This window comes from Acipenser ruthenus, chromosome 17 (assembly GCF_902713425.1).
Source record: "Acipenser ruthenus chromosome 17, fAciRut3.2 maternal haplotype, whole genome shotgun sequence".
Classification (NCBI taxonomy): domain Eukaryota; kingdom Metazoa; phylum Chordata; class Actinopteri; order Acipenseriformes; family Acipenseridae; genus Acipenser; species Acipenser ruthenus.
Window position 1 is genome coordinate 33,541,688 of NC_081205.1, and position 25,140 is coordinate 33,566,827.

General features: G+C 45.3%; 1 protein-coding gene across 4 annotated transcripts in view; it reads left to right on the plus strand.

Annotated features, from left to right (window-relative positions):
* Positions 1-3,326: 3,326 nt before the first annotated feature.
* LOC117423348 (chloride channel protein 2-like) overlaps positions 3,327-25,140 on the plus strand; it is a 112,795-nt gene continuing 90,981 nt past the window's right edge. For 3 of the 4 annotated variants that reach the window (XM_034038966.3, XM_058990453.1, XM_058990450.1), the window contains exon 1: positions 10,974-11,230. In XM_034038966.3, the coding sequence (XP_033894857.1) occupies positions 11,180-11,230 (51 nt within the window). In that variant the 5' untranslated portion in view covers positions 10,974-11,179. Of the gene's footprint in view, positions 3,816-10,973; positions 11,231-25,140 lie in introns of those variants that run through there. The other variant, XM_058990452.1, reaches the window with a different exon arrangement.

The following is a 25,140-nucleotide window of genomic DNA, read 5'->3' on the forward strand; positions in this document are numbered from 1 at the left end:
TAAAAATTAAGTTACAAAAAAATAACTGGTCTTGTTATTCTTTCTCTCTCTCTCTTTCTTTCTTTCTTTCTTTCTTTCTCTCTTTCTTTCTCTCTTTTGTGGTTGCAGGTTCCAAAGACCGTTGAAACAATGCTCTTAAAGAAATGGCAGCGCAGTAATAGCAAAGTGATGCAGAACGCTGTGCATGTGCGATCATAAGCCTGTTCCTGATCGGCTAGTTTGTCCTTGAGGTTTTGTTTGAAAGTAAATCTGTGCTCAGTGGATATGCATATGTATATAACGTGGTTCTGTTGCAATAGCCTGGCTGGGTGTGGATGCTTTCTTCCTAACGTCATCAGATTCACACCAAGGAGCTTTCATTGTGTGCCTCTCAGCAAAAGAAAATCTTCTGCAAACTGTACCATCTGCAGCTCCACTCGCCGGGATGCAAAGTCAAAGGCATATTTTCTGAAAGGAATGGATCTTTTGCAATGGTGGAAAACAAGAATGAAACAAGAAACAAACTGCTCTTACTCAAGCTGTTTCTTGTTAGCATCATAGTGTTAAAATAGCCCATTGTAAATGTATGATGCAGGCAATTTGCCTGCAGTGAAAAATCGGATCCCAAATGTTCAAGTGAACTCTGTACCACACGTGACAGCAGCAGTTAATCACTGTCCTTCACTTTTTAAGGAACAGTATTTGTCTCCCTCCTTCTCCAACACGCACACACAGTCTGACACAGCCTGTCCGTTTTCCACAGATTCCTGGCAGTGACACGGGCGTGCTTCTTATTGGGAAGCTCAGCAATGCCAGGAATTCTGGGGAATGATTTCCAGATTGAGAGGAATGCAGTCGGCAGATAAGGCCAGGCAGAGTTGATTCCTCATGCTCAGTCTCCTCTAACCCCCAGCTCCACTGCTTAGCATCCTTAAAGAAACAGCCTCCTTTTGTAGTCCTGCATTTCCCAGTGAGTTTGTTTGTTTGTTTTGAGTGCATGGTTAGTATGAAGGCATGGTTCTGGAGGTGAAGGGGCTCCTACCCCCCTGCTCTGAGCCTGTGCTGAGACGGAAGTGAACTGTGCCCCAGGGTGGCATCAGACAGAGCAGGGAGCAGGGCACCCTCACCCAGATTATTGTAGCCAGAATGATCTCTCCAGGTAACACACAGGACAAAGTGTTTGCTGTCAGATGCTGATCCTCTTAAGCCTCTGTAAACACCCGGTTGGTCTAGCTCACAGCGTTTGAACATGCTGAAAGTCTTAGCAGCACATTCCCAGGACTGATTCTTCTCCTTCTCTTAATCAGGGCAAGTTACATTGGAAGCGACCATAGCAGGTGCAAATCCAAGTACCTGGCTCTTAGGATTTGTAGGTATTGACTGGAAGTGTTTCGCAACCTTTTTGAAAGCAGCGACCAGCTCAGTGTCTTTCTAAAACCTGGCGGACCACTGAAAGCCAGGACCACTGAAATGTAAACCTTATTTATTTATTTATTTATTTATTTATTTATTTATTTAAAAGCATTTTATCCTTAGCAAAAAAAAACCAAAACATAATTTAGAAAAAAACAAGATTCTTTTCAATGCACCAAAGCGGTTTCTTTCTGTTTTGTAGTATTTGCAGGCATTTCTTTTGATCTCATGTCAATATTCTTTTTTCAATATAATCTTGAACGACAAGGCGGCTCTGGCAGACCGACTGTTCTCAGCTGCCTGATGGAAACACAGCGCAACAGAGCCAGCACAGGCCTGACATCATATACCGCCACAGGACTGCTTCAACACACAACAGCGCCGGGTTGAAAACGAATTACTGTTTCTTCCCTCCTCGAATGAAGGACATTACGATCTCTGTGTAATTTCCATAATAAAGAGATCTTAAAACAAACCGGACACAGCTTTTGGAATGGCTTGTTGTTTTTATCACCAAACAGCGAATTGTTTTCCGTGCCGGGCTGTCAGGGTTGCACAAGCAGAGCTGTTCCCGCCTCTCTCCCCCCCCGTTAACAGGCGTACAGATAAAGAATGTGACGTGTGCTTACCAAGCATCTCCAACCTCACACACCTGGCAGCGGCGTCACTCCCTCCAGGGGCTGCAGAGTGAGCGCGCGCGCGCGAGGACCCTGAACTCCAAGGCAGCTGTGCAGGAGTCCGCAGGGAAGTGTTTGTGATGCGCACCTCACAGGGATTCAGGGATGCTGCTGTTTCAGTAAAACCCTGCTCAGAGTTTACTGCAGCGATCCTTGGTAATAGCACAGTAAAGTGTAGGCAAGCATGGTGAAGCGTTGCAAGAGCAAGGAAGCGTAGGACAGACCTGCTAAACTTCATCTCCAGGTCAAAGTTTCTGTTGTTAGAAACTAGATCTGAGATGCAACGTGAATTAAATTGGAGCATCCAGTCCCAGTTAGCGGGAACTGAAGACTTGATTGAGGGGATTAGCTTGAAGAGGGGAGTGCAACCTGCACAGACCTGAGTGAATATGGTTTGGGAATGGGATCAGTGTCTAATGGGTACTGCATGGGGAATGTCGCCTCCGTAACCCGGGGCAACGATGCGCCCTGTGGAATCCTCAGCAAAGGACACAAACCTGAGCTCTGACTGCATGACTCACACTGCACACCGGGCAGCAGCGCCCTTACCAAGCGAGCCCTACACATTACACCTGCGTCCAACGGGATACAAGCCCAGGCCACCCTCTGGTCATTTGGCACATTACACCTGCATTCTCCTGGCTACCGTTAACCTGCGTGGGTCCCATCGAATCAAACCCACCTGTAATACACTGATATCTGTGTATGTGGTGGTATGTCTATGTAGGACACGCTGTACTCCTCTCCTTGTCATCTGTGTAATTTAACTAGGCGCATTCAGAGCATCGATAGCCTACTGCTCCCCGGCCAGCATGACACGATATCAGGAGTCATCAAACCCAGCACACGCTAAACGGCCGATCACCCATACATCGATTTCTATTCTTTTGTTTTCTGTATCGTTCTGTGAATTGAAATGTATTATATACTCTGTAATTAACCGAGTGGATATGCTTATCGGTTATCCCAGAATCACCGAATGGATCAATTGTAGAATTTCAAAAACAACGTGTTATTATTATTATTATTATTATTATTATTATTATTATTATTATTATTATTATTATTATTATTATACACGGTGAACGATAACAGAATTGATGTCGTCAATTCTGCACTCACTCACTCAATTGAGCTGAACAATCGGTGAACAAATATCAGGCACAGTCATCATATTCTGCTCCCGAATAAATCAATCCAAAGCGAATTTGAAAGCGTGCTGATGTGGGGAGTCGTGCTGGATTGTTGCATCGAACACACCCGCATTGCAACACAGAACCGGAGTACTCGCGCGCAGCCCCCGGGACTCCTCACAGGCTGTGTGTCGCTGGCACGGGGTTTATTCTGCGGATACGGATACCTGTGGATGTCTTCCCATTATTCAAATCTATTCTCCTTTAAATACCAGGCTATACCCACAGACAGGTGTGTGTTTGTGTAATCGTTTAGCGGTGAAGTTAAGCAGTTAATAGCAGACCCGATGTTTGACAGCAGCAAGCAGCAGCAACATGGAATTATTGATCCAGAATTCCGAATCGTGAGTCAATTTCCTCGACGTCGCTGGTGATGAAGATCTGAAGTTTGCTTCTATGCGGTGCATCGCTCCTTTCGTCTCTGTACACATTGAGTCTATTTATTTCATTTTATTCCTGTGAAGAATGGCATTTAATAGCAGACCCGATTAAGAAAACGGAGCAGAAGCTTGCTGATAAGAAACCACCACACCAACACGGGAGAGCAAGAAATGTGAGTACTGTGCCGTACGCTAGCACACAGCTTATCACTTTCACTGTACTCAACAAGGCGATTCATTTGTGATTGCGACTGTGTTCATTTGTAATCCCCTTGAGCTGCAGGCTGGGCTACTGTAGCCCAGCAAAGCCTTAATCCAATTTAAAAGAAACATTATGCAGAAGAAATACCAGTGTCCCACACAGCATTTATATTGAGTACGGTTATATGTGCACTTAATGGGGTAGTAATAATATTACATGATCTATCTATCTATCTATCTATCTATCTATCTATCTATCTATCTATCTATCTATCTATCTATCTATCATCTATCTATCTATCTATATGGGTTGACAGTTCCTTCAGCTTGTTCTTTTAGGGGGGGGGGGCACGCATTTACTATGGTATTTAATAGCAGTGTCAGATACAGTATGTTAACATTTAAAACAGTACTCGGTGTAGTTTTCCCAATACCACACGGTATACTAGTACAGTAGTAAGTATTTTTCCAGTGAGATGTATTGGTCTGATGTACACACACTATGATTCTTTGAACTTCATGTTGGTATAATGGTAATGGTATTCCAGTACAGTGTTAATGTATAAAGGCAGAGCAGTTCTGTACTGTAGCTCGGTAGTGATGTTGACTCGCAGCTGAGTGCAATGCCCCAGCTATGCACTCTGCTCTCCAGGGAGCACTCTGCACTCTGCTCTCTGCTCTCTGCTGTCTGCACTCTGCACTCTGCTCTCTGCTCTCTGCTCTCTGCACTCTTCACTCTGCACTCTGCACTCTGCACTCTGCTCTCCAGGGAGCACTCTGCTCTCTGCTCTCTGCTCTCTGCTCTCTGCACTCTGCTCTCTGCACTCTGCTCTCCAGGGAGCACTCTGCTCTCTGCTCTCTGCTCTCTGCTCTCTGCTCTCTACACTCTGCACTCTGCTCTCTGCTCTCTACACTCTGCACTCTACACTCTGCTCTCTGCTCTCTGCTCTCTGCTCTCTACACTCTGCACTCTACACTCTGCTCTCTGCTCTCTGCTCTCTACACTCTGCACTCTACACTCTGCTCTCTGCTCTCTGCTCTCTGCTCTCTGCTCTCTGCACTCTGCTCTCTGCTCTCTGCTCTCTGCTCTCTACACTCTGCACTCTGCTCTCTGCTCTCTGCTCTCTACACTCTGCACTCTGCTCTCTGCTCTCTGCTCTCTGCACTCTGCACTCTGCTCTCTGCACTCTGCTCTCTACACTCTGCACTCTGCTCTCTGCACTCTGCACTCTGCTCTCTGCTCTCTGCTCTCTACACTCTGCACTCTGCACTCTGCTCTCTGCTCTCTGCTCTCTGCTCTCTACACTCTGCACTCTGCTCTCTGCTCTCTGCTCTCTGCTCTCTACACTCTGCACTCTGCTCTCTGCTCTCTGCTCTCTGCTCTCTGCTCTCTGCTCTCTACACTCTGCTCTCTACTCTCTGCACTCTGCACTGAGGTTACAGCCCTGCCTTGTTTTGGTTATTGCAGTTAAGTCACACTTTTTTGTGTGACTGGTTGGGATGCTGCTGCAGCAGAGCAATGAAGCTTGGCATATAATTGCAGAAAAATAGCGTGAAAGAAGGAGTATGGACGTGGGAATTACTTTACATTGACATGATGTAGCTATTGAGCTCAAGGCACTGCCTGTGCAAGATAGAGAGGATGGGTTTGCATGTGACTTTACAGGCCTTTCTAATTATAAAGCAAACTAGGTTTTCAATATCCCCCCCCCCCCCCCCCCAAAAAAAAAAAAAAAAGTCAGCAGAACAAAAAGGGCTGTCTGGATGTACAATTAGGGACAATCAGGTTTGCAAAGCACCTCAGCAGGAGCAGCGAGCGCAGCGGGGAGACTCGGGGCCAGCACCTCAGTCCTGCACAGAGAAGCTGCTGATACCCAGCCCCTGGGATGCAGGCTCACTCAGAGCTCAGGATAATAGAATGTAGTCTCACTGCTCACCTCTGTGTCACTTCTTGTTTAAATTGTGCACCCCTGTTGCATGATGAATGTCTGTAGAATTCAGGTTTGATTCTTGCACATTCGGCTCCTGTGCAACAGTTTCTGGTGGATTAGTGACTTCAGATACTCACAGGTCCTTTCCAGCGATTGGGGTTCGAGGGAATATCCTATACACAGTATTTTTCTGGAGTTCTGAATAAGCCTGTACAGTATATGTAATTATCACTGTATAGACTAGAATACTGATGAATGCAACACAAAGTAGTATACAATTACACAAAGATTTTTTTTTTTGCAGGCATAGTCTGCACCCCAGTGCACATGCATGCCTTGGTGAACGCATGGATATCAGGCAGGTGAAAATGAGGCACCGCTGGTGCAAACCTGAATGGCAGATATCTGACACCAGCACACATTGAGTGACCTGTATTACCCAGAACCCCCTGCTGACCCCCAAGGAGAGCCTGACTTGCCGCATTCATCTCACACACCAGGCAAGCTAAATTTAGCCTCAAAATTCCAGCCAATCGATAAGGAACTGCTCAGCCAATAACCCAAAGAGAGTGTGTGTTCTGTTATTGCTAAACACTGCTGTATATCATGGGATGCTGTGGATTGATGTGTCCCCTGAGACCTCATACCTCCGAAGTGCCTGAATGCAGCGTATCCAACCCCTTCATGAAGTCAGCTGGATTCCTCAGGGGTAGAAGAGTAGAAGAGAGAGCCTGATTCCTCAGGAGAAGGAGAGAGAGCCTGATTCCTCAGGAGAAGGAGAGAGAGCCTGATTCCTCAGGGGTATGAGAGAGCCTGATTCCTCAGGGGTAGAAGAGAGAGCCTGATTCCTCAGGGGTAGAAGAGAGAGCCTGATTCCTCAGGGGTGGAAGAGAGAGCCTGATTCCTCAGGGGTAGAAGAGAGAGCCTGATTCCTCAGGGGTAGAAGAGAGAGCCTCGTAGCTGGAGGTTTGCCCCCCATCTACACACAGATGGTTTGAATTTTTTTTTTAAATCCTCGAAATTTGCCAAACAGATTGTCCAATGGTTCATGCAGCCAGACAAACAAATACCAGATGGTAGGAGCAGTATGGACTGCAGAAACACACACACATGCATACACATACACCCCCCCCCCCCACACACACGCATACACATGCACACACAGACACCCACACCCACACAGACACACGCATTGTGTACCACTAAGTTTGTGCAGTTGTGAATGCATTATTTAGGCAGTTATGAATACATTTTGAATGCAGTTATGAATACATTTTGAATGCAGTTATGAATACATTTTGAATGCAGTTATGAATGCATTAAGTGCAGTAAATCTAGCGTGTGAATAGAATATATAACCTGCACGTCCTTCTTTAAACTCTGGAGCCACTTTGCAGAGCTCCTATCTAAATGATCCCATTAATATTACAGGCAAATGTATATAAATAACCTAAGTCATATATTTACTTTAAAACAAAAAAAGCTGTTTAATTCTGAACTGCATTGCAGGGCTTCCCCAGAGCCAGGATTGATAACAATGTCCTTTCAACCCTCTGCAATACAACACCGCTTATCACAGATAATCTTTTCCTTCAATACTTACAGTAGATAGTCATATTTCACATCAGCACGCAACTCCAGGCAAGAGTAAAAGGGAAAGATTTTTTTTCTTCAGTGGAATTGTAAAAGTGCATGCATTTTTAAAGTAACGGAGGGGAGCGATTAGGTATGGATGTGGGGATGCCACAGTGGCACTGCAATGGTCCTGAGCTGAGGGGCGATGGTAACTCAAGGGCAGTTGCAATGCAATGAGGCTGCCATTGATAGAATGGTAACACAGTATGTGTAGAAACCAGTGGGATGGGATGAACCCATGCATACTGGCACCCATTCCAGTTCCTTGGTACCTTCCTATCAGAAGAGCTGACTACATGATTGTTCTGTTGAGTTTGCATTGCAGGTGCTCTGTGATCTTACCAGGGTTTCTTAATGATAATGGGATGCACACTTTTCTGTGAGGAATGTGCTGCTTATATTGCGTTGGTATAGTGACGGAATACTGTGTTATAAATGAGCCCTAATTGCTCCTGTAAGCACGTGCATCTATTGATTAGTCATGCGTATTTGAGATCACTGAGCGAGACACCCACTAACTTTTATAGCAACATCAGGGATGTGAAACAGTAAACCTGATGGGGGGAAAAACAAAAGAAAACAAGCAGAGAGGAAATACCAGAAAAACAAATGACTAGTGCGTTCCAATATAGAGACGTACTGCAATGCAGACTGGGAGGATTGCGCTACCTATTAATAGAATCCATACAGGGGAGCTGGGAGCACTGCAGTGATCTTACATTCAGATTTAGGGTGGTTTAAACATCATGCCTGGGCCAGTTCATTTACATGTGGAAATTACAGCATTGACAAGCAAACCTGACAGACAACGCAGCCCTGCTTTGAACTCCTCCTCAAGCATCTCAATCGCTGTTCTGATGAAAGCCACTGCACAGCAGCATGGCTCTCTACAGAAGCGTGTGTTCAGTCCGCACTGTAGTGTTTAAAGTCCAGGCTGCTGTCTTTTTTGCCCTGCTTGCCTGTGTTTCCTGCAGTTTTGACATGCACTGGGCATTAGCCGTTTCCCACAAGCAGCCTCAGGTTCAACTGTGTTTGTTGAAATGCCCTGATGTTTCATCAATGTGATGTGTGCAAAGAGGTTTCATCAATGTGATGTGTGCATGAGGTTTAATCAATGTGATGTGTGCAATGAGGTTTCATCAATGTGATGTGTGCAATGAGGTTTCATCAATGTGATGTGTGCAAAGAGGTTTCATCAATGTGATGTGTGCATGAGGTTTAATCAATGTGATGTGTGCATGAGGTTTAATCAATGTGATGTGTGCAATGAGGTTTCATCAATGTGATGTGTGCATGAGAGTAACAGTGGTAAGCTTTGGAAGCAATGCTAGCACACCTTCGTACCCAAGTTAACCCCAATCAAGCCATTATAGCCATTAGAGTTTAATCCCATTCCAATCCCCTTCCATGTCTCCTGCCTGCTCCACTTGCTCACACACACTGCTTTTCAATTAGTGACTCCAGGGAGTAACCCAGCCCTCCGGCAATATTACAACCTCCTCTCACTTCTGCACAACATGTCATCGATGCTAACTGAAGAAAACAGCAACAGTAATCGACATGCAGGAACTCATGTTCCCACATATCTGCCGAGGCACTTAACTGGACCTGTCAGCTAGTTTCCTCTAATTCTGCTTTGCCTCTATTTGAAACTCGTTGCTGAAAAGCCGAGAAGACCACGTGCAAACTCATTTCTATACCCTTTGTACAGTCTATAGAGAACAGTGTTTGAATATTGAGGGATTTTGTATCATTCAGAATTGCATTGGCAGGTTCTGCTGCAGTGGTTATAGGTCATGCCTTATTTCAAGGCAATGGTAGTCCAGGGCTTCCTGTGCAGCTTGTTTTGGTAAATACTGACCGGAGCAAAGTGTAGTAATGCTCATGTTTACAGTGCACGTTTACCACAATAAACTGCTATAATATATAGCAGTCTTGAATAAAGCTCAGAGAATACTTTAAGTGCCCGGTATTCAAAGAGGTGAAAAGGCAATCGATAGCCCCTTTTCTGGAAATGAACCCCTTTTTCGTAGGACTTTATATTACAGGCATTAATAGCTGTGTAATGACATTCCAGTAACCGAAGAGTCCTGCTCTTACCCGGTAATTACTATGTAATGGGCTTGTTAACATCTTCTTACATTCTGTAATTACATTGAACAGATGGTGCAGGTCATTTCTGTCACACTTTGCATGAGGAAAACCTGTCCGGATGCTTGGCAGTGTTAGGGTAGGAGTGCTGGGGTCAATGCCAGTTACCTGTATTGGGTCTATTATAATGAAGCAAACCCTGTCACCCTAACCCTTCACTGTATTTAATGCATGCAGTAATGTTCATTATAAGAGAGAGGGGGTCTACATACAGAGACTGTATTTAATGCATGCAGTAATGTTCATTATAAGAGAGGGGTGTTCTACATACAGAGACTGTATTTAATGCATGCAGTAATGTTCATTATAAGAGAGGGGTGTTCTACATACAGAGACTGTATTTAATGCATGCAGTAATGTTCATTATAAGAGAGAGGGGGTCTACATACAGAGACTGTATTTAATGCATGCAGTAATGTTCATTATAAGGGGCAGTCTACATACAGAGACTGTATCTAGAATCACCACGGTTCAACCCTTTCATGCACGGCGACCTCATATGGGGATGAAGAAAAACTCTCCATCTTTATATGGGGTCGTATGGAAGACGCAGATGCATGATGACATTATGTGAGCCGCATGCCATTTTTTCCTGATATAAAGCAATGGAAAAACTTTTTTTTTTTTTAATTGAAGAATATATTTGTTCCGTGTCCAAAACTACTTCAAATATGTTTTTCAGCTATTTTTAGTATTTCGTGCAAGAAAGGATTAAATCGTTAAAATAAAACAAAAAATACCACGTGATTCTAAACAGGGTTTCAAACCTGCAAATGAACAACTGCGTAAAAGATGACAATTGCCCTGTCCCTGTCCGCATGCTGGTAGGAAACTGGAATGTGTTTTTACTACCAGCATCGGCCTTCCACGGATCGTCGACAAAGAAAACAGTTGCTTGCACCTCACCTACGTATCCGCACCTTATTAATATGCGAAGCAAAAACGGGTAGAGGCTAGCTCGTGCTGGTGTTGAAGCAGATCGAAGTCTGGAAGTGATACGGGTACTTTCTAAATGCAATACATTAACAAAACAAACAAACAAACAAACAAACAAACACATCAAAACATACTTAGTTCTTAAGTACGCGTCACGGAGACACAGTTCAAAAGGTGTTATTTCACATGTAATGTCGGAAACTGTATGAATGCTGTGCATTTGTTGAATAAAATATATATAAATAAAACCAGCAACTCTTTAATCCGCTCACTTACAAAAAAGCCACTAAAGGACACTTTACTTAGGATCTGAAAAACATTACAAGCGAACAAACACTGTTTTGCACAAACTTGCTCCTTTCTGTTCTGAACTCTGTCCCTCTGGGATATGCTTAGACGGTACCACGTGAGCTAAAGGAGGGGTGTCCAAACCTACACACCCACTAAAAGTCCTGCCTGTAACCAGAACCCGGATACATTTGGGAAGATAAGCGCACAGACTTTGCTTGTCAGATGTTTATTAAAGTTTGAGCTGTAAAAGCGGGATATGGACTGTAACTGATTAAATAAGTGAATGTTGTAATCACCCGTGCAGGCTTTATCTGCGCCTGAGACTTGGTACACATTTCAGTACTGTTGGCACACCAGACCTACTCCAGATCAGAGCTGTCCAGTGTGCAGCTATGTCAGGGGACGGGACAGACCAGCGAGCGCTCCAGTATGAGCAAACTTTGGTAAGTGTCTGTGATACCTTGTGTTGCAGGGTGTTGCTTTGGAACAAAACAAAAAAACCGAAACAAGCCGGAACACTTCTGAAATGCACGGCAGTGTGGCTGCTTACGCGGATGCGTAAGTGCACGACAGCTAACAATAAAGCATTTTAAGGAACTGAGGTTTTTTTTTTTTTTAAGAGAGACAATTCAGAGTAAAGTGACTTCGTCCAGTGAGGAGAGACGTGTGTTTGGAGTTTAGGTCGTTTCTGGAGATCTACAGTACTGCCGTTTTGTTATTGAATGCTGCGGTATCTTTGAGTGCAGAGTTATCGTGTTCCCTTTTTAAATGATACCCTTCGTCCCAATACCTCTACAACTCAGTATGAGGCAGAAATCACTGCTTTGTTTATTTATTTATTTATTTATTATAGATTTATCATAGCTAAAAACACTCCGCAATGTTTTATGATAACGATCGTAAAGTCAGTGGACACCTGTAGCAGTGCAGGTATAAGTGCCTTGGTATATCAGTATGCATTGCAGAGATACTAATGGCACACTGGACAGCGGTAATACACTGTGTATCCTATCTGCCATCTTCTACAATGGTTCATTTGTCAATACTCAATGCGGAGTTATCATGAGCGACAGGAACCGAATAACTCCATCGGATTGTTGCTGCTGCATTGTATATTATTGTGGCTTGTGTGTTACTGTGTGTCGTGCATGCGCTTCCTAAACGCAGGCGGTATTGTTGCAATATGTTGGTATAAACTCACTACAGTGTGTGTGTGTGTGTTTTTGCCGGTGTCTCGTACAGCGTCGCGGATGGGCTGACCGGCTCTGTGCATCGATACGTGCTTTTCTCAAAGAAGGCGACTTGTTTTAATAGGAATCTGATGTTAACATGTGGGGTCCGCTAATGCCCTTCTGTACAGAGCACTGCAGGGCTCTGTATGTAATTGGCGTCTGGCAGGGAGACACTGTGACTGTGGATGCTAACTCAGTGCCTCTTCAGCACAAAGCTGGGCTCCACGGAGTCTCTTTAGATGAAGTGCTTTTCTTTTTGTAGTACTGTAGTCTGTATATTTCTAGTGGGGTAGTTATTATGTATACCTTTATTCCATTCATTACAATGGGCTGAAGTCAGTAAGCATTAAAGAAAAATAAAACCCAGTTTCCATTCAGCGTGATGGGTGTTGGTGTGTAGCCATGTGTGTATAAATGCATGAATATCATTGAAAAGCCTGTCTGGGGATCCACGAGTGACTCGCCAGGTAAAGGCCGTGAGTCTGACACCCTGCCTTGAGTCTGACACCCTGTCCTGACACCCTGCCTTGAGTCTGACACCCTGCCTTGAGTCTGACACCCTGCCGTGAGTCTGACACCCTGTCCTGACACCCTGCCTTGAGTCTGACACCCTGCCTTGAGACTGACACCCTGCCTTGAGTCTGACACCCTGTCCTGACACCCTGCCTTGAGTCTGACACCCTGCCTTGAGACTGACACCCTGCCGTGAGTCTGACACCCTGTCCTGACACCCTGCCTTGAGTCTGACACCCTGCCTTGAGACTGACACCCTGCCTTGAGTCTGACACTCTGTCCTGACACCCTGCCTTGAGTCTGACACCCTGTCCTGACACCCTGCCGTGAGTCTGACACCCTGCCTTGAGTCTGACACCCTGTCCTGACACCCTGCCGTGAGTCTGACACCCTGCCTTGAGTCTGACACCCTGTCCTGACACCCTCTCTTGAGTCTGACACCCTGTCCTGATACCCTGCCTTGAGTCTGACACTCTGTCCTGACACCCTGCCTTGAGTCTAACACCCTGCCGTGAGTCTGACACCCTGTCCTGACACCCTGCCTTGAGTCTGACACCCTGTCCTGACACCCTGCCGTGAGTCTGACACCCTGTCCTGACACCCTGCCTTGAGTCTGACACCCTGCCTTGAGTCTGACACCCTGCCTTGAGTCTGACACCCTGTCCTGACACCCTGCCGTGAGTCTGACACTCTGTCCTGACACCCTGCCTTGAGTCTGACACCCTGCCTTGAGTCTGACACCCTGCCTTGAGTCTGACACCCTGCCTTGAGTCTGACACCCTGTCCTGACACCCTGCCGTGAGTCTGACACCCTGTCCTGACACCCTGCCTTGAGTCTGACACCCTGCCTTGAGTCTGACACCCTGCCTTGAGTCTGACACCCTGTCCTGACACCCTGCCGTGAGTCTGACACCCTGCCTTGAGTCTGACACCCTGCCTTGAGTCTGACACCCTGCCTTGAGTCTGACACCCTGTCCTGACACCCTGCCTTGAGTCTGACACCCTGCCTTGAGTCTGACACCCTATCCTGACACCCTGCCTTGAGTCTGACACCCTGCCTTGAGTCTGACACCCTGTACTGACACCCTGCCGTGAGTCTGACACCCTGTCCTGACACCCTGCCTTGAGTCTAACACCCTGCCGTGAGTCTGACACCCTATCCTGACACCCTTCCTTGAGTCTGACACCCTGTCCTGACACCCTGCCGTGAGTCTGACACCCTGTCCTGACACCCTGCCTTGAGTCTGACACCCTGCCTTGAGTCTGACACCCTGCCTTGAGTCTGACACCCTGTACTGACACCCTGCCGTGAGTCTGACACCCTGTCCTGACACCCTGCCTTGAGTCTAACACCCTGCCGTGAGTCTGACACCCTATCCTGACACCCTGCCTTGAGTCTGACACCCTGCCTTGAGTCTGACACCCTGCCTTGAGTCTGACACCCTGTACTGACACCCTGCCGTGAGTCTGACACCCTGTCCTGACACCCTGCCTTGAGTCTAACACCCTGCCGTGAGTCTGACACCCTATCCTGACACCCTTCCTTGAGTCTGACACCCTGTCCTGACACCCTGCCGTGAGTCTGACACCCTGTCCTGACACCCTGCCTTGAGTCTGACACCCTGCCTTGAGTCTGACACCCTGCCTTGAGTCTGACACCCTGTACTGACACCCTGCCGTGAGTCTGACACCCTGTCCTGACACCCTGCCTTGAGTCTAACACCCTGCCGTGAGTCTGACACCCTATCCTGACACCCTGCCTTGAGTCTGACACCCTGTCCTGACACCCTGCCTTGAGTCTAACACCCTGCCGTGAGTCTGACACCCTATCCTGACACCCTGCCTTGAGTCTGACACCCTGTCCTGACACCCTGCCTTGAGTCTAACACCCTGCCGTGAGTCTGACACCCTATCCTGACACCCTGCCTTGAGTCTGACACCCTGTCCTGACACCCTGCCTTGAGTCTGACACCCTGCCTTGAGTCTGACACCCTATCCTGACACCCTTCCTTGAGTCTGACACCCTGTCCTGACACCCTGCCTTGAGTCTAACACCCTGCCGTGAGTCTGACACCCTATCCTGACACCCTGCCTTGAGTCTGACACCCTGTCCTGACACCCTGCCTTGAGTCTGACACCCTGCCTTGAGTCTGACACCCTATCCTGACACCCTTCCTTGAGTCTGACACCCTGTCCTGACACCCTTCCTTGAGTCTGACACCCTATCCTGACACCCTTCCTTGAGTCTGACACCCTGTCCTGACACCCTGCCTTGAGTCTGACACCCTGCCTTGAGTCTGACACCCTGTCCTGACACCCTTCCTTGAGTCTGACACCCTATCCTGACACCCTTCCTTGAGTCTGACACCCTGTCCTGACACCCTGCCTTGAGTCTGACACCCTTCCTTGAGTCTGACACCCTGTACTGACACCCTGCCTTGAGTCTGACACTCTGTCCTGACACCCTGCCGTGACACCTTGCCCTGACACGAACCGGTGACCCTGCGCTCTGCAAGCGAACATCTTAACCACAATGCAGAAGAGTAGGGCTTGTTTGCATTCGTGGTTATAGAGCTCTTAACCTCCTCTCATCTTACCTCACCGACAGCGGAAAGGACAGATTCCGCAATGGCAGGGCATTACACAACACTGCGTGTTACTTAGGCTAACACTATCTGTGGATTTAATTACAGTGTCTTCTAAAAATAACCAATGTGATAAAGGTAACCTTGCCTTTTATGCAGCACTAGCTTATATAATTGCACAAGCTATCAAAGTTTCTGTTATCTGGTGCATTAATAGCAGCGCTAAGGATGTTTCCTGGTTGTAGCTTCAGCACATTCTGCAGTTGCGTTTGAAATGAATGTAAGAGTTTGTGAGTAAGTGTTATTTCTCAAACTCTAATTTAAATAATGAAAATGCACTGAAGAGATCCGAGTGGCTGGTTTTCAGGTCCTTGCTTGACCAAGGGCTCCTGTTGTGGTCATGTATGCAGCAGTGGTATTAAGATCACGTTGTGATTATTATCAAAGAACTTGCTATGTCTCCAAATAAAGAAAATGAGTTCATATAAAGAGCAATGGAAATATTGGCTTTGGAAACAGAAGCCCCACCATAAGGAAGTCACGTTACTTTACTCACAGTGCATTTCCCCTTTTTGTCAGCCTACTGTACTTCTACTTCTATGAATTTAATGTTGCAGCTTCTGAGCAAGGGCTGCTGTCACAGCGTCGCATTGCCACACTGGCTGAGCCTGACACATTCAAATTGCAATCTAGTCCCAGTTTCACACGCGCTTGTCTGTGGGGGAGTTTGACTAATTGTTCCTCTCAGAAGACTCATTTTCAATGGAAAAGCTTGGGGAGTCACTGATGTAGTTCACTCAGGGCTCTGGTGTAGTTTGGGAGAATTGGGCATGTCATTTTATCCTCTAGTTATTGTTTTCCATTGACACCAGCGCAGTGAGATTTCCATTTCATTTGCAGGTCCTGTTAGCTCCGAGCGGCTGTGTAAACTTGCACACGATGTTGTGTTGTCACAGTACTGCATATACCATATTTGAGAAAGAAAAGGATGTAATGCTGCTGGGATTAGTCCTTGTTCACAGCTCGTAAGATACAGGCAGCACCACGGACAGGTCAAGACCAGCACTAACCTGGAGACTGCAGTGTAAGTGAGGAGGGCTAGCAGGACTGGGGATTTGTCACTACCACGCTGCTGTACTTCACTCTGCAAACGTACAGCAGCTAGGGATCGGAAGTCTCTTGAAGAGCGTTTTCTTTTCGGCTCAGTGTTTATTTATCCATGTGTGGACTTGCGTCTGAGAGTCCTTTGGGTTTCCTTGGCTGTGGGAGCAGATTGAAGAGCAATGGTTTCACCAGGACCCTGTCATTGTGCTCAATGCATTTCCAACGTGCTGCTGCCACGCTGTGCAGCCTCGGGCTAGTCTGCACCTCCCTTTACTCATTGCACCCTGGAGTTCAGTGATCGGTTCAGTGTAGGGGTGCCATCCTCACCCGTGAATATTGCTTGCTTTTGAATGAGCTGCGCTGTATGTGTCAATGCAAATTAAGAAACAAAGTAAGTTTGTCGGCAAAAGTCAAATAATGAAAATCAATGTGCATGAAAATCAATACCTGGAGTTGAACAATCGGAGTACGTCATAATTACACTTTGCAAAAGGGCTCTGCAAAGGTGTGTGTGTTACTGGCAGGTGTGTGATACTGGCAGGCTGTTTGCACACAGGGTGAGGAGGTTTCTGAGACAGCAGGCTGTGTGACGTGGCATCCTGGTCCAGCTATAGTTTCAGAAGGGTGTTCTAGTATTCTCGTATGGATGGGGAATATAAAGATATGAATGAGAGCTGCATAGTAAATACATCACGGAGCGGGGAAAGCAATTCCTGTGCTTCCTGATCTGTCACAGCTGTTGTAGATGACACTCCCCGCTGTTATCTGTGTTGTTTCTAGCATGCTTGGATTACCCGGACAGCTCCCTGTAACTAGCTTAAGAAATAGGAAAGTAACCAACGCCTGCTTTCTGGTTTAATAGAACAGAAGGAATCAATTAACAAACAGACTTCACATGCACACGCACGCACACACACGCACACACGCACGCACACACACACACACACACACACACACACACACACACACACAGTCATGTTTTAAGTATAATGTTGCAGCTAGGTGTATTGCAGCAGTTCTGTACCCGATTCTCCTCCAGCTGTGTAACTGGCGTGCCAGAGCCTCCGAGAGGCAGCCCACTGGCCCCCAGCTACTGCCTCTCAGTCTTGTGTGAGAATCCTTATAAAACTGGAGCATGTGATATTACGACTCACAGAGAGCGAAGGCCAGGAACTGATTTGATTAGCTGTGCTTGTGTAATTTTTAGCACCTTTTTATTGTAGGCAGACCAGATAAAGATAGAGAGTATTAGTTTTTAGTTTTCTTTGCTGAACGCTTTTTTTAATATTTTGTATTTCCTCACTCTTGTTTTAAGCTCTTAGTCGCTTATACGTGGACGTCCCTGCAGCCAGTATCTTGAAGTAGAGCCGGGCTCTACTTTCCAAGCAACCTCCTGAGCGACTTCTTTAGACACAGGCGATCACGTGACAATTCGTGAACTCTGATTGGTTCTTATAATGCTGACTGCACGGCTTGCACATCCTGTCATAAAGAAGCGCTCATTTTAAAAATGTCAGCGGTAAAATTAAACGGTTTCGTCCAGCTTTTATGTGGCTTTGTTTTTTCTTTAGGGAATACGGCATTTAAATTAACAACAGTTGAAAAAATAATAACAGCCAGCTTTTCCTCGTTAATTACTGAACACATTACGACCTGACCAAAAAAAGTGTCACCTCAGTTGTCAAAAAATAAATAAAATAAATACAATTCTAAACTTGTAGACACGGGACAGAAAAAAAAAAAAAAAACTACTTCACCTTGTAGATGGAATAAAAATGTCAAAGAAAAATGTCGCCTCAGTTATCATAAAAGAATGAAACTTGTAGAGAAGTTGCTCAGATGTGGACCCGGCTTAACCCTTCTCTGGTAGCGGTTTGTTTGTTTGTCTGTTTGTCTGTCTGTTTGTTTGTTTGTTTGAGCTCTAGTTTTGTTGTGTAGGTATTCTTATTGCGTTGAGCATTAATCGCTGTTATCATGGCAGCTTTGCACTCTGACTGTGTTGCCTGTGTGAGGCTAATGAGCTGCTAAGCCTTCGAGGGGATTGGCTCATCTTTGCAGCTTGTTACAGGAATTACTTTTTCATGTCCGTGTGTGTGTTTGTGTGTTTGTGTGGGTGCTGGCGTTGCTGTGTGTGTGTGTGTGGGTGCTGACGTTGCTGTGTGTGTGTGTGTGTGTGTGTGTGTGTGTGGGTGCTGGCATTGCTGTGTGTGTGAGTATCAGTGCGTGTGTGTGGGTGCTGGCATTGCTGTGTGTGTGTGTGTGTGCGCGTGTGTGTGGGTGTGTGTGGGTTCTGGCATTGCTGTGTGTGTCTGGATGCATGACTTCATTCTATTGAAGAGCCCACAGACAGGTAGCGAATGTTTTCTTGTGTTTTGCAAGAGCCCACTGTCATCACCTGACAGTGATACCTGGGGCTCGCTGCACGCTTTCTCAAGCCAGGCATAGAAGTGGGTTTTATTAACTACATATCGACGCACACAACAGACAGTCTTAGTTTGTCTAACGACTGGTTGGGAAATTGCTTTTTAAAATGGTGCACCTTTAACTTTCTAATTGTAGTTTGGCACGTACAGTATTGCGAGACTAGGATATATGATGTCTACCTTAAAAAAATAAAAAATAAAATAAATAAATAAATAATAATAATAATAATTCTGTCCCAGTAGACATTGCTGTTGCAAACACAGTGCAAACGTGACTTCTGGAAGACACACAGGCTGAGACACTCGCCCTCGAGACAGTTGCAGAATCAGAAGTCAATTCTAATGCGAGGAGCTGGAGTAATCTCAGAGGCAGGGAAGCTGCATTGAGATCTCAGCCCAGACACAGGCAGGCAGGCAGGCAGGCAGGCAGGCAGGCAGTACAGAGTCGCGTTATTGCTGATTGGGTCATTAGCTTTGTATTGATTCTGTATCCAGGAATCAAGACTGTGGCTTCTTTTACGCTGATGACTGTGAAGCAAGCCGATCATAAACAAGACAGGATTAATTACTGTACACTCTGCTTGTTCACAGCCAGCCCCATCATTTACAATGAAACCTCTCCAGGGCAGTCGTTCTTATATCATGATAGTTATTCAACCCTGTGCAACATGACATGAGTCAAAGACTGTAGAAATAAAATACAAAAATCTGAGAGCCACACAGGACAAGACACTCACTCATTCTGCCAAAAGTGAAAAATGTAAAATTACTGTAATAAAAAGGCTGGCTTCTTTATTGCAGAAGCCCTGAGCGGAAACCACCTCTAAGTATTGGAGTATAGAAAAAGATTTAGGGCCCTGTCTTGAAGAGAGTGCAAAATCTGGTTTTCTGAAAGGAATGAAACCCATTGTAAATGTATGCCAACACCAGCAGGAATCACACAAGCCTGGGAACTGGAGCCAGTTAGAGAGAGAGAGAGAGAGAGAGAGAGAGATGGGGAAAGGGAGAGGGAGAGAGAGGGAGAGAGAGAGAGAGAGAGAGAGAGAGAGAGAGAGAGAGAGAGAGAGAGAGAGAGAGAGAGAGAAAGGGAGAGGGAGAGGGAGAGAGAGAGAGAGAGAGAGAGAGAGAGAGAGAGAGAGAGAGAGAGAGAGAGAGAGAGAGAGAGAGAGAGAGAGAGAGAGAGAGAGAGAGAGAGAGAGAGAGAGAGAGAGAGAGACCGCGCCATCCGGAGAGGCTGACATGGAGATATCGGCTTTCCTAGCAACGGCAGGGCCTTCGGGAAGCATTCCTGCTGGAGCCAGCCTCCTCCATGTCCTGCCCTCCAAACACCCCGGACCGCTGGGATATATTTCCAATGAGGTGATGTCCCCATTCTGGGTGTGGGAAAGTGCAGACACATATTGAACCCCACAATCCCCCGAATCATCATAGACGAATTTCTAAAAGATACAGGCGTATATTTCCCACTGTGGGCCGTTTGTAGGCAGATTGCCCGCCGCTTAGCCAGCCTATGACGTGGGAGAAATGCCCAGTGTTTTGGTTTTTGTTCTTCTATTTTCCTGCTTTTTGATTCTTCACACTCAAGCATAGTTTTCTTTTAAAGTTCTGCAAAGACTCCTTAGCACAGTGAGGGGAGGCCTGGGGAGCGAGCTGGTGTGTGCAAAGCAACCTGGACGATTGCTCACGAACTCCAGGTGCTGTTCTGCATAAGAATAAGAGTGTGCTCCTCGTACGGCTAAGCTGGGCAGAAAGTCAAAGCTACTGCATGCTGTGAATGGAGATGTTGGAGTGCTCTGCCTTTAATGCATTTCTCTGGAGCCAGCAGTGGTAGTGCTGGCAATAGGGGATCTGAAAGCATTCAATAATGATAGGGAGGTGGAAAATCTGTATCCTTCGAGGTGCATTACAGCAATTAGTCCTGTGTTGTGTGTAGATGTCATAGTGGTGGTAATACTGCATCTCCCCATTTCTAACCACTCCCCCGTTTGGGGGCAATTATTATGCAGGGTCATTGGAATTATTATGCAGGGTCACTGGAATTATAATGCTGCAGATACTGCAGATACTGCACTAGTGAGAGTGTCCACCTCTTCATTCACAGCGCCCGATTGAACAGTCAGCATTCGAGAGGTCAAACAGCCCTGGGTGTCGTGTGTCAGCTGATTAAAAGGGGGAAAGGGAGGAGTTTGTGTGGTGGTTTGAGCCGAGGGGAATGAGAAGCAGTAATCGTGCCTCTTGACTGGGTGTCTTTCACTGCGTTTGCTGTGGATTTGGACAGAAGCCCGACCCTCTTTTTTTGTGCATGTCTTCCGGAGCTACATGGCAGTGAGAAAGAGAGAGAGTTAGTGAGCATGTTTTCAAGTGGACAAGTGGACAAGTGCACAGAACCCTTCAGGCGCTGACCTCACTGCACAAACCTGCTCTTTGCCTGTCCCATTCGTGTCATGTCCGGGGTGAATTGATTTTATGATTATTATTTGAGCTTCCATACTCCATTACTTAGCTGTCCATCACTGCAGATTGCGTAGTGTCTGTGTCAGGATGGCTTCTTCAGTCGCGGGACTGTGCATTAACACACTCTTGGAGGTTCCTCATAAGAAAAGGCTGGTTACAATGAACATGTGTCCTCCTAACCCCACTGCTTTCTGCCTCTCTGTGAAGTTTCAACAGATCTGTGAGCGTTCTGAGGCTGGGTTTCAGTCAGGTTTAGACCCCTGACCCCAGTGATTTCAGGGAAGTGGATAAAGCCTCTCTAACCGTGTTTAACAAGCTCAGGCTGAGTGAAAGCAGAGTCTGTTTACACAAGAGCAGTAAGAGATTACACACTCTCACTGAGCTCAGATCCATTCGGAAGGGTCAAGCCCAGCTTAAGTGAGGGCATTAAAGACGTTTGTAGTTTAATAAAAAGTGAAATCAAAGTTTACCACTGTACTTTTTGCATAGTCTTGCTCACTTTAATCGTGCGTTTCCCAAGGTTATACTATGCATTTATCACCTGGTTTGACTTGTTTTTTGAATATGGCTTACCATACCTCTCTGTACTTTAGAATGCTTTAACAATAGAACGACCAAGGCGGTCATTTTGACATTTAAATTTAAATTGGGGTGCGTGTGTTTAAGATACAGAGCTGTGCTTTCCTGACTTTTCCTAAATATATGTACTAATTCCCCTGACAAGGAAAGAATCGCATAGCTGCAAAAGTTAGCGAGATAAAATACTGTCATACCTATTTTGACCAGGAGAGGTCAAATTGACCGCTAAATATAAAACATATTATAACAATGAAATGTTGCTGCTTTATTTGTAATAATAAGTCAGGACTTACCGCCATGTATTGAAGTTTGATAATATCAGTCTGCATTCCTCAAGTGAGCGGTCGTCTGACATTTCTATGTTGCAGTGAGCCTCCGGATGTATGTTTTAGATGCACTCTGGTTATTGTACAAGTCACTTGTTTTTCTAAGAAATTCATTGTTGCCCCAATACACATTGAAAATGGATTGCGGAAGACGCATGACAGCAAAGCAGTGTTTGGAACTACTGCAAATGATTCCGATGCAGCAGAGATGGACAATGACGAAGCAGACTGGGTTTGCGAAGATGAATCCTCCAGCAGCAATGACAGCGAGGAGGATGCCAGCGAAGTGCCAGGACCAAATGTGCAGGTGATCCCGTGGGAGAAGAAGCAATCCTGTGGCAGCCCCTGCAAGGATGCCAGCCACTTCACCAGCATCAGCCCCTGCACCTGATCCAGCTGCTACTTCACCTGAGGCAGCTGCTTCTCCAGCGGTAGAGCCAGCACCACCTGGCACTCGAGAGGCTGGTAATGAGGGCACTGTTTGGAACACTATAAATCCTGGTGTTGAAGCTGCAGGTAGAAGAGATGAACATAATATTTTGAGGGAAGTTCCAGGGCCCACGGCATATGAAAAACACAACATTGACGAGAGCGCATTGAGTGCTTTTCACATATTAATTGACATGCATACGCTTCACCACGTACAATGCTGCACTGAAGCAGAAGCCCACCGACAACTACAAGGTGATTCCTGGTCAATGCCCTTGGAGGAATTAGAAGCTTTCATTGCAGTAGTATATGCCTGTGGAGCATTTGGTGCCAGAAGCCTGTCACTGTACAGTAAGTGGGGAGTTGCTTTTTCAGAGACAATGCCACGGAATTTTGCGATTTCTGCGTTTCGATCTGAAGCAAACCATAAGCATCCGACTTCAAAATGATAAATTTTCCCTGGCATCTGAGATTTGGACCCGCTTCATTGACAATAGCATTCTCTGCTACAAACTGAACATTACAGTGGACAAGCAGCCAGGCGCAAGAGATAGCTGTGCCAAATGCTCAAAGACAGTCTGCGGTAAGTGCACTGCATATCTTGAAAAGCACAGGATCTGTGTGACTTGTGCCAGCACTTGCTTTATAAACGATTGTAAATGAAGCCCATTCTGCTATAATGTTTTATTCGTGTCATTTCGATTCTAGTATGTCTGTGTATAAACGCATAGCTTTGGTTGCGTGTATGCGCTTTGTTATGTAGGCAAACCCATTTATTAAAAACCCATTTATTAAAAACCCATTTATTAAAAACCCATTTATTTTACATTTTCAGTTGTACAGTTTTGTATGTACATGATAAACCTGTATATACACACATTTATTTTCAAATATTTCTTTTTCATATTTTACAGTTTTCTGAGGTGGCGCTTTATGCATTTCTGCTCAAATGTCAGTTTATTTACAATGTTTCGGTTGTGTAGAAGCTTTTATATGACATTCCTGAGTAAAACTACGACTTATATTCAATTGTTTGTCCTTTCATTATACAGCTGTCCCGCGTTATAACGCCACCCTCGCATACCTCCAGCTATTCTCTCTGAACAAATGTCACCAATATAAAAACAGTGCTATTTGTACCCGTTATATAATAATAATAATAATAATAATAATAACTGCTTAAAAAGAATGCTGTTGATATTAAATTGCTTTGTGCAATAAATAGATGGCATCATTCAGTGGGGGGTAGTATTCGGCAGACTTAGTCATGCCACAAACAGTAAAATTCAAAGGACAGTACAGTTTAAAAAAAAAAAATAAATCTTACACTAGTTTTTATGGAATTGTTGTTTGGGTGATTTGAAACTAAATGAGTGTTTTATTTGTTTATTTATTTTTAAGTATAAGCTGTTCCTCAAAAGTAACCATGTATGTTTCATACAGATGGGAAAAGATGATAAAACGTCACTATACTGTTGTGTTAAGGACTAGTACTGTAGTTTTAAAAAACGATTAATGTTTTATTAAAATGGCTGGAGATACTGTAATTGTATAACTAAAAAATTAAAACGTTTGAATTTATTGCAAACATAGAAGGTTGTGTGTGTTTGACTCTCATTATAACGCCACCCTTGCTTATTGCCCGATTGTGCCCATGGCCCTTACCTGGTGGCATAAAGAGGGTGGACTGTAATATTATGTTGTTTTTAGTATGCTGGTCAAATTGACCGCTCATGGTCATTCTAGTGTTAACAAACTTTCACTGTGAAAGCAATGCTTTTAATAGTGTAAGAAATATGAGATGAATATAGGAACCCTGTCTACTGGTTAAGTAACCTACAGGTTACATTCACACAATCTGGGGCCCCTTATCTGCAGTGGAAAGAATAGAAAGTCCTTGCCTTGCCTTGCGAAATCTCTTTTTTTTTTCCTCCAGATAAAAGTGTATACCCTTGTTTATGACTGCGGGGTAAAGACCAACCCCAGTGTAGAAATCTCTCCTTGTATAGAGATAGAAAAATTCAAGCAAAGGTAGCTAAGGTCACAAGCTTTTGTTAACGTTTAATTTGAGCTTCTGTTTCACGTCATTCACATGTTTAAAAAAAAAGAAAGGATTGAAAAAATACATTTTGTGTATAGCAGCCTTTCCACACAGTTGTGTCTTATTGCTATTACTATTATTGTCTAAAATTAGGTGTGTGTGTGGGTGTGTATCTGTGTCCCTGTGTGTGTATCTGTGTGTGTGTGTGTGTGTGTATCTGTGTCACTGTGTGTGTATCTGTGTGTGTGTGTGTGTGTGTATCTGTGTCCCTGTGTGTGTATCTGTGTGTGTGTGTGTGTATCTGTGTCACTGTGTCTGTGTGTCTCTGTGGATATGCGTGTTTCTGTGAGTGCGTGTGTCTCTGTGAATGTGTGTGTGTCTGTGAGTGCGTGTGTCTCTGTGAATGTGTGTGTGTTTCTCTATGTACCTGTATATATGTGTGTGTGTGTGTGTGTGCTTTGTGGTTTTATGTTCTCTGCTCTACTGGGCAGCTACTGTATGTTTTGATGTGATTACACGTACACAATGGTGCCAAGCAGTGCAGCTCCCATTAATTAGCAACAGTGTGTGGTTGAGAGTGCGACTTTCCTGACATGAAAGGTTATGAAGATGTGAAGGAAGGCATTGTGTTCCAGCGTGCCATACTGTGCAAGGTATATTTCTATTT